The 9,991-nt window shown below is 41.6% G+C and overlaps 1 protein-coding gene across 1 annotated transcript; it reads left to right on the top strand.

The window, feature by feature from the left end:
• Positions 1-1,579: 1,579 nt before the first annotated feature.
• LOC115600674 lies at positions 1,580-8,560 on the top strand. Its single transcript, XM_030469911.1, has 2 exons — positions 1,580-2,582; positions 3,180-8,560. Exons 1-2 carry the CDS (start codon positions 1,770-1,772, stop codon positions 6,660-6,662), a joined length of 4,296 nt encoding a protein of 1,431 aa, XP_030325771.1. The 5' UTR covers positions 1,580-1,769; the 3' UTR covers positions 6,663-8,560.
• Positions 8,561-9,991: the final 1,431 nt, after the last annotated feature.

Genomic DNA, 9,991 nt, shown 5'->3' with positions numbered 1-9,991 from the left:
AACAGGACCAGGAAGGATCCTTCTACAACATTCAAAAAGAATTCTACCCTTATCCTGAGCAGAAATTAAAATTCCAGGTTTCCAATGATATTCTTCAATTTTTTGGGGTGTCAAGTATATGCAAGTGTCAGAAACATGCCAACACTCTTCTTGTATACAGGTACAGGATTAACTAATTTCCAGTTACGATTGTTTTCTCAGGAGGCAAGGCTATTGATGCAATTTTTGTTTCTGCTACTGAAATGATAACATCTAATGTGTCGTCTTCTGGCAGTATTTATGCATGTGAAGTAAAACACTTAATGGGGTATGTGGTTAGTACATCAATATAGTCACATAATCCATAAACATTTCTTTTTCATAAGATGTTACCACATTATTACTGATTATTTAGAAAAAAAACATTAGTGTTAAAAGACACTGTTCCCTGTATTATTTTTAGCCTTAAGTGCAGTTAAAAATATGCTGAGGAACAGGGATACAGTGTGGGGAGCAATCTGAGGCGAGACTGGAAATGGAGTAATTGGAACCATTTCAAAGATCTTAGAGGTTGCAACTCTGTTTCACAAACTGCAGCCTGTATATATCTGGTCCAGGCTTGGGTGGAAAGGAACCGTTGGAGTGTGCCAAGAGCTGGGTTTGCTAATCCAACCAATTTGCCATGCTGAATAGCTGAATATCGAACAGCATGGTTCATTACTCAAAGAGTAGTGCAGATAAGGCTAAGCTAAAATAAAACATTTTGCTAAGATGTTTTTTTTTTTAAACTGTGGAAGCAGATATGCTGAAGGTGCACTTGTGATTCAAGAGATTCCATAAAGAAAATCTCTTTATGGATTCAAGATGCTAAAAAGTGTTTAGTAAAAACATATTGTGAGAAACTATGGACTAGGATATTGTTTATTAAGATTTATGTTAAGCTCAATGTAAAGGTTAGGCAACAAAGATGTGAAATTGCTTATGCAGACAGAAACTCGGACACTGCTTGAGTAAGATAAGATAACCACAATCGCGAGATAACTGCCAGACTTCCAGGAACCGACAGAAACAGGACAAACAACCCCAGATAAGGACATGTGAATGAGGGGTCAGCTATGGGATAAAGGAGAAAGACTTCTTACTTCGGCCTCAACGACCACCAGGAGGTAGAAAACGACCCCCTAACAACAACTGAAGCATGCGCAGAGTACCTCCACTACTTCATGAACACGGAAGTAAAGATGTATAAAAAGGGACTGTTTGAACTGCTCAGCACGGCAGTGGCGGAGCGCAGACTCCCCTGTCGTCCAGCGCTGTTTTTGCTCATATTCTACTTGCTATAATTAATAAAATTTTAATTGGATTATGATCCGTTGTGGTCACAATTTATGACAATTTCTGGTGCCGTGACTCGGATAAGGAACGGTGGGCTTTGGTCCTCCGGGGAGGCGCCCCGCGACATTTCGCGGCCCCGCGACCAACAGCTCACTCCAACCTTACCGACGAACCTAAATTCTAGGATATTGAGCAAAAAAGGACCGGTAAAATCCCATAAAATTCTGTGCACGGGAGTCCGGACGAAGACGCAGGACGCGTAAGTATACTGCGAAGTTGTTCGCGGGTTCGCCGTTCGGGCGGGATTGGGTATCCTGGATTATAACGAATGAGAGGTTCGATATACTGAACCAAGCGAGTGTGGACCCTTTAATACTGCGTTTTCCACCTCCCGCGAGGGACTGGGCCAGGAATAAGGGGAGCGAGTGAGTGTGTGTTTGTGGATAATCCAGAAGATGGGGGCGAAGGGCAGCAAGCCTTCGACTCCCATGGGGAGGGTACACACTGTACCTAAAAATACCCCTCTGGCATATATCTTAGACAATTGGAGATATTCCCCTGGAACCCTAGGGAAAGATAAGCAAAAAATGATAGAATATTGTACTAAGATATGGGGAGGGAAGAAGATTTCTAAAAATGTCTTTTGGCCAGTCTATGGGTCAGAAGAAGATTGGGTAAGACAGCAATTAAACCTCTGGGTTAATAATAAAAATCCCCTTAACCCGGAGGAGAGTCAATATGCGGAAGTGTGGCTAGAAAGACCGAGAGCTAGACTTTATCCGCTGAATGAAATAAAAACTAAACAAAAGAAAAAGAAGGAAGAGTTAGACGAAACCCTTCTAACCCCCCCTCCTTACATTCCTCCTCCTGCTCCCGCAGAAGTCCCCAGAGCGCCCACTCCCCCACCGGAGTCGGAACAAGGGTCTCCCCCTCTTCCTAGACGCGTAACTAGAAGTCAAAAAGGGGCAGCTCAGATGTACCCCCTAAGGGAAATACCCATGGGGGGACCTCAACCTGTGATCGGATATATTTCCGTACCCCTAAACTCGGCTGACCTACGAGATTTTAAAAGAACCGAAATGGGAAACTTAATTGAGGACCCACTGGGAGTGGCAGAAAGATTAAATCAATTTTTGGGACCAAACCTTTATACTTGGGATGAGATGCAATCTATCCTTGGTCAATTATTTACTACCGAGGAAAGAGATATGATTAGACGAGCAGGAATGAGACTGTGGGATGCTCAACATGCCCAGGGACCCCAAGCAGATATTAAATGGCCACTTCAAAGACCTAATTGGGATAATCAGGATCCGATGCATAGAACTCATATGCAGGACCTGAGAACTATAGTAATTCAGGGAATTAGAGAAGCAGTACCCCGTGGCCAGAATATCAATAAAGCATTTAATGAAATGCAAAAGAAAGATGAAAGCCCTACTGAGTGGCTGGAACGACTGAGGAAAGCCCTTCAGCTGTACTCTGGGGTAAATCCAGACGACCCTTTAGGGCAAGCGCTCCTCAAAACTCAGTTTGTGGCAAAATCATGGGAAGATATTAGAAAGAAGATTGAAAAGTTAGAAGACTGGCAGAATAGAGGGTTGGATGAATTATTGAGGGAAGCTCAGAAAGTCTACGTAAGGCGGGAAGAAGAGAGCAACAAGCGACAAGTAAAAATGATGGTAGCAGCGGTCAGAGAGGATCGCAAAGGACGAACTGGTGAACACAGATCTGCTGGAACGAAACAAGGGAACGTAATAGTAAAGAAGGAGCAGAGATGTTGTTTTTACTGTGGAAAGAAGGGACATATAAAGAAGAATTGCAGAGAAAGGATCAGGGATGAGGGAATATTGAAAACGGAATAGGAGAGTCAGGGGCTCTATATCTTAGGGGACCGGAGTCATCATGAGCCCTTGATAAAATTAAAAATAGGTCCCCATAAACAAGAGTTCACCTTTTTAGTAGACACTGGGGCTGAGAAATCAACTATTAAGCAAATACCTGAGGGATGTAAAGTTTCCCCTGAAAAGGTACAAGTAATTGGGGCAAAAGGAGAACCCTTTAAAGTAAGCAAAATCAAAAATGTGGTATTCGAAACTGAAAATAAATTTGGAATGGGTGAACTCTTGCTCGTCCCTGAAGCAGAATTTAATCTGTTAGGACGAGATTTAATTGTTGAATTGCAATTAGAAATTAAAGTGAAAAATCAGGAGCTAACAGTGTCTGCTTATCCTTTAACCGTGGATGATCAAAAACAAATTAACCCCGATGTCTGGTACTCTCCGGACACAATTAGTAGACTGAAAATCCCACCGATTAAAATCCAACTTTCCGAACCCCACATACCTGTGAGGGTAAGGCAATATCCCATATCCCTAGAAGGACGGAGGGGATTAAAACCAGAAATTGATCGATTGTTAGCACAAGGAATCTTAGAGCCTTGTATGTCACCCTTTAACACCCCCATTCTGCCTGTAAAGAAACCAAATGGGAAATATCGACTCGTACATGATTTAAGGGAAATAAACAAAAGAACTATCACCCGATTCCCTGTAGTAGCAAATCCATACACACTGCTAAGCAAGCTAGGACCCCATAACTCCTGGTATAGTGTGGCTGACTTAAAGGATGCCTTTTGGGCCTGTCCACTGGCAGAAGAATGCCGTGATTATTTTGCCTTTGAATGGGAAGACATAGAGACAGGCCGTAGACAGCAATTGAGATGGACTGTGCTTCCCCAAGGGTTCACTGAGTCCCCTAATCTGTTTGGACAGGCCCTGGAAGAGCTCTTAAAAGAATACCAGGTACAAACGGGAAACGTGCTGTTACAGTATGTAGATGATCTGCTCATAGCAGGGAATAATAAGGAGGATGTAAGGAAAGAAAGCATTCGACTCCTAAACTTTCTTGCACAAAAGGGACTACGAGTATCACAAGAAAAGTTACAATTTGTGGAGGAAAAAGTGAAATATTTGGGGCATTATTTGTTTAACGGCAAGAAGATATTGGATCCAGAGCGCATTAAAGGAATTCTGGAATTACCTATGCCTGTCACTAAGAGGCAAATTCGGCAGGCATTAGGGCTATTTGGGTATTGTAGGCAATGGATAGAGAACTACAGCTTTAAAGTTAAATTTTTATATGAACAACTGTCTAAAGACAAAATACCCAAGTGGACCCCTCAGGATCAAGAGCAGTTTGTCAGTCTCAAAAGGGAGCTAAGTCAAGCACCGGTTTTAAGCCTACCAGATTTAAAGCGGCCATTCCATTTATTTGTTAACATACATGAAGGAACGGCATTCGGAGTATTAACTCAGGAATGGGCCGGACAAAAGAAACCGGTGGCATACCTATCAAAGCTGTTGGATCCTGTGAGCAGGGGTTGGCCGAGTTGTTTACAAATCATTGTTGCTGCTGCCTTATTACTTGAGGAAACGAATCGCATTACCTTTAATGGAGAAGTTGTCTTATATGCGCCTCATAACATCAGGGGAGTGTTACAACAAAAAGCAGAAAAATGGCTTACAGATAGCCGATTATTAAAGTATGAGGGAATACTTATAGAATCCCCTAAACTATCTTTGAAAACTATTGGAGCAGTTAACCCCGCTGAATTTTTGTACCCAGGAGAAGGTAATGAACTATTGCACAATTGTTTTCAAACAATTGAACAGCAGACACGCATTAGGCCAGACTTAGAAGAAGAAGAACTACAATGTGGAGAAGTATTATTTATAGATGGGTCATCACGAATAGTGGAAGGTAAACGATTGTCCGGATATGCCATCGTTAAGTTGGAAAAAGGAGAATTTAAGACAATAGAATCAGGCCCCCTGAGTGCCAGCTGGTCGGCTCAAGCCTGTGAGCTGTATGCATTGTGGAAAGCATTAGTGTCACTGAAGGGAAAGGATGGAACTATATATACAGACTCACGCTATGCGTTCGGAGTAGTACACACTTTTGGAAAAATATGGGAGGAAAGAGGATTTGTTAACTCACAGGGAAAAGAACTGATACACCCGGAATTAATTCGGCGAGTTCTGGGGGCATTGAAAATGCCGAATAAAATAGCAGTTGTACATATAAAGGGACACCAGCGAGGTACAAGTTATCAAATTAGGGGAAATAATGCAGCTGATACAGAAGCAAAACGAGTGGCAGGCAATTATGGTATGATTTTGACTATGCAACAAGTACCTGTTAGTAAAAATTTGAGTTTTGAGTCTGCAGAAAAGGAAAAACTAGAACAAATGGGAGCTAAGGAACAAGATGGTAAGTACATATTGCCAGATGGGAGGGAAGTCTTGCCGAAGGGCATAGCACTCGAGATATTTTCAAAAATACACAGTAAAACACACTGGGGAACCCAGGCGTTAGTTGATCATTTCAATCAACAGTTTGCCAGTATAGGCGTATATAACATAGCAAAGATAGTCACGGCAGCCTGCGAGACCTGTCAAAAGGTTAATCGAAGCAACATGAGACAAAAACCTCTTGGAGGACGTTCCCCAGCATACAGACCTTTCTCACACATACAAGTGGATTTTACTGAACTACCCAGGGTAGGGCGTTACAAACATTTATTAGTAATGGTGGATCATTTAACACATTATGTTGAGGCTTTTCCTACCTCCAAGGCAACTGCTAACCAGGTTACTAAAGTGTTACTTGAACACATTATACCTCGATATGGAGTACCTGAAGTAATCGACTCGGACAGAGGAACACACTTTGTGTCAAAAATTGTTAAAGATCTAGCTGAAAGCTTGGGGATTAAGTGGGAATACCATACACCATGGCATCCACAAAGTTCAGGAAAAGTTGAAAGGATAAATGGAGAAATCAAAACTATTTTGACTAAATTAATGATAGAAACCAAATTATCATGGATTAAGTGCCTACCCATGGCACTATTAATTCTCAGAACCAGACCCCGAGCAGATGTAGGAATATCAGCGTTTGAAATGGTGTATGGAATGTCTTATAGAATTGAAAGTCCACAAACAAATGTTTTAATTCGAGACCGTGTGATTAATGAATATGTTTCACAATTAGCAGAACATCGTAACAAGCTTTGGGAACATGGACTGATTGTACAACGACCCCCGTTGGACTTAAAAATTCATAATGTTAAACCTGGGGATTGGATATTGATTAAAGTGTGGAAGGAAGAAACCCTAAAACCCAATTGGGAGGGACCTTATCTTGTTTTGCTTACAACAGAAACAGCTGTCCGAACTGCTGAGCGTGGATGGACTCATGCCAGTCGCATTAAAGGCCCAGTGACGAGACCCCACTGGAAAGTAATCAGTACTCCAGGTGACACCAAGATAACCCTGAAAAGATAACGTAATGATAAAGACTTTATTCGATTATTTTACCGCATTACCTCTCGGTATAAAGTGTGTATTGCTGTTTATATTTGCTATAATTATTTCTCTTTTTTTCTATTATATATGGAAGCGTACAAAGTGTGTTGAAGGAAATTGCTAAACTTATGCAACCTCACAATATTAAATATAGAAGATATGTTGATGTAAATAATATATGCACTCTAGATATATGAATTAGGTGTAATGATTTGAACTGCAATTGTTATCCATTTGCTTGTTTTAGGTGTAAGGTATGCCAGGATAAATGGTAGACACATTGTGAATGTGGATACCCTCCAATAGGAGTTTGCACACAGTGTTGGAAAATCCAAAGAACTCTCACTGAGTGGAAATTAAAACAATTAGAGTCTAAACAAAAAAAATTATTCGGGAATCCCATGAGTGGTGGGAAATTTTTGCCAAAGGAATAAACCCTCGATATTATTGCTACCACTCCAACGAACCAGTCCCCTTTGTAGCTGAAATTTTGGTTATAAAATGCAGAAGGGAAGTACTGACCGTGTCTTACTTTACCCCATTAGTTAAAGCTGCAAAGTGGGAAGCCTATATAAACAGGCAGAAAGCCCGAAACAGCTGTTCTCCTGAAGAATTCCCTTGCTGCCGAGAAGATGGTACACCCCGTGGCTCGAAGCAACCGAGTCGACGGGCGAGGCAGAGGAGGAACAAACTGTGGAGAAAAGAACCAGAACGATGGGACACAAAAGCAGCAATGGCCGAACTTCCCCAGGACTGATAAAAATATACTTAAATTGACAAAATTGACAGACACCCTTTTTCCTGGTATACCGTTAGTTTTGTTATTGATAATAACCCAAGCAAATGGAAACCCTCATGAACCTATGAAATGGACGATTGGTCGATGGGAGGACCAAACAGTAATTGGCATTAATGTCACTGCCGGAGCCCCCACATTCCGAGCAGCGCTGTGCCAACTAGCACCTATAGAACCATGCTTAAATCTGAAAGGATATTATTTGTGTCCTGCTTCCAACCCAGGCAAAGGGTATTGCAACTATCCAAACGAGTATTATTGTGCGTCCTGGGACTGTGTAACCCTCGCTGCGGCATGGCAGCCGGGTAGGTCAGACCCTTTCCTCAAGACTCAGTGGGGTCCTGAGGGATGTACACCTCCTCGATATGATTCCTCGGGAGGTATCATAAGTCCAGGAAATTGTGCTCATATAATTCTTACAATATTGCAACCGGACGATTTTGGGTGGATAACAGGAAGAACATGGGGAATTAGATATTGGGAACCAGGTGTAGATAGAGGAGGGCTTATACTTATACGAAAAGTTAAACTTCCACACGATCCCTTACCAGTAGGACCAAACCTGGTCCTGAATCCACCCACTTTCTCTGAAGAAAAGGTTGCCCCCGCAAGCGTCGCAACCAATTCTCCAAACTCCCTTTCGGAAACAACTAATGACATTGTGACTGAATTCTCCTCATCCAGGGATCGAGAGTTGTCAGAATCCAAAGACCCCTTATGGAATCTAATGCAAGCCTCTTATCGTGCCCTTAATGAAAGCAAACCAAATTTAACTAAAGAATGTTGGTTATGTTATAATGTTAGACCACCATATTTTGAGGCAATTGGAAAACCAGGTAGGATTCAATGGTCTAATGGTTCAAACCCACGAGAATGCCCATGGGATGACCAGAGGAACCATACGCAAGGAATTACTATTCAATTAGTAACAGGTCAAGGAAAATGTATAGGTACAGTGCCCGAAAAATATCAGCCTTTGTGCAATAAAACAGTCACTAACACCAATATAGAGAAACACAAGAATCAAAATGACAAATGGGCTATCCCGACACCAGGAGCTAAATGGGTTTGTTCAGACATCGGAGTAACGCCTTGCCTATCCCTAAACGTGTTTGATCAATCTCAGTTTTGCGTACAGGTGATTATTGTTCCTCGTCTAATCTATCACACCTCTGAGGAGGTGTTACGCCACTTTGAAGGAGACCTGAATAGGCAAAAACGAGAGCCAATTACAGTAGTAACCCTAGCTACCCTGCTGATAGCGAGCGGAGTTGGAGCAGGTACAGGCATAGCCTCCCTAGTGAAAGGTCAGGAGTTACAAAGTTTGCAGATGGCTGTAGATGAAGATTTAGCAAAAATAGAACAATCTATCCAAAATTTAGCCACTTCAGTAAAGTCTTTATCAGAAGTAGTACTGCAAAATAGAAGAGGATTAGATCTATTGTTTTTAAAGGAAGGAGGGTTATGTGTAGCTCTCAATGAAGAATGTTGCTCTTTTGCTGACCATACTGGAGTAGTCCAGGACACCATGTCTGAACTCCGGAAAAGGTTAGATCAACGTAAGAAAGATCGTGAGGCGGGCAAGTCATGGAACGAAAACTGGTTTAATGTTTCACCTTGGCTAACCACTTTGTTGTCCGCCTTAGCAGGACCGCTTATCATGTTGATTTTGGGACTCATATTTGGGCCTTGTATATTACGTTATATTTTACACTTTATTAAAGAACGGTTTGACATAGCTAAACTGCTTATTTTAACTACGAGGTCTGGGGCAAAATATAAGAGTGTATCTATTAATGAAGATGAAGATTGTTGTGAATGCATTATGCCACGTGAGAACTATGCCTTTTGTAATTGTGAGGTATTACCTTGTGAGTGTTATGATAAATGTTGGGATTGTGGAAAAAGGTTTGTTCGCAGTGCCGAAAATGAAAGTAACGTCTAATAAACAATAATAGGATAAAAAGAAAAAGGGGGGATTGTGAGAAACTATGGACTAGGATATTGTTTATTAAGATTTATGTTAAGCTCAATGTAAAGGTTAGGCAACAAAGATGTGAAATTGCTTATGCAGACAGAAACTCGGACACTGCTTGAGTAAGATAAGATAACCACAATCGCGAGATAACTGCCAGACTTCCAGGAACCGACAGAAACAGGACAAACAACCCCAGATAAGGACATGTGAATGAGGGGTCAGCTATGGGATAAAGGAGAAAGACTTCTTACTTCGGCCTCAACGACCACCAGGAGGTAGAAAACGACCCCCTAACAACAACTGAAGCATGCGCAGAGTACCTCCACTACTTCATGAACACGGAAGTAAAGATGTATAAAAAGGGACTGTTTGAACTGCTCAGCACGGCAGTGGCGGAGCGCAGACTCCCCTGTCGTCCAGCGCTGTTTTTGCTCATATTCTACTTGCTATAATTAATAAAATTTTAATTGGATTATGATCCGTTGTGGTCACAATTTATGACAATATCTTTATAAAATTCATCAAGAATCGCAC

This window comes from Strigops habroptila, chromosome Z, assembly GCF_004027225.2.
Source record: "Strigops habroptila isolate Jane chromosome Z, bStrHab1.2.pri, whole genome shotgun sequence".
Taxonomy (NCBI): domain Eukaryota; kingdom Metazoa; phylum Chordata; class Aves; order Psittaciformes; family Psittacidae; genus Strigops; species Strigops habroptila.
The sequence above is the reverse complement of the archived record's forward strand: the minus strand, read 5'-3'. Positions and strand labels throughout refer to the sequence as shown.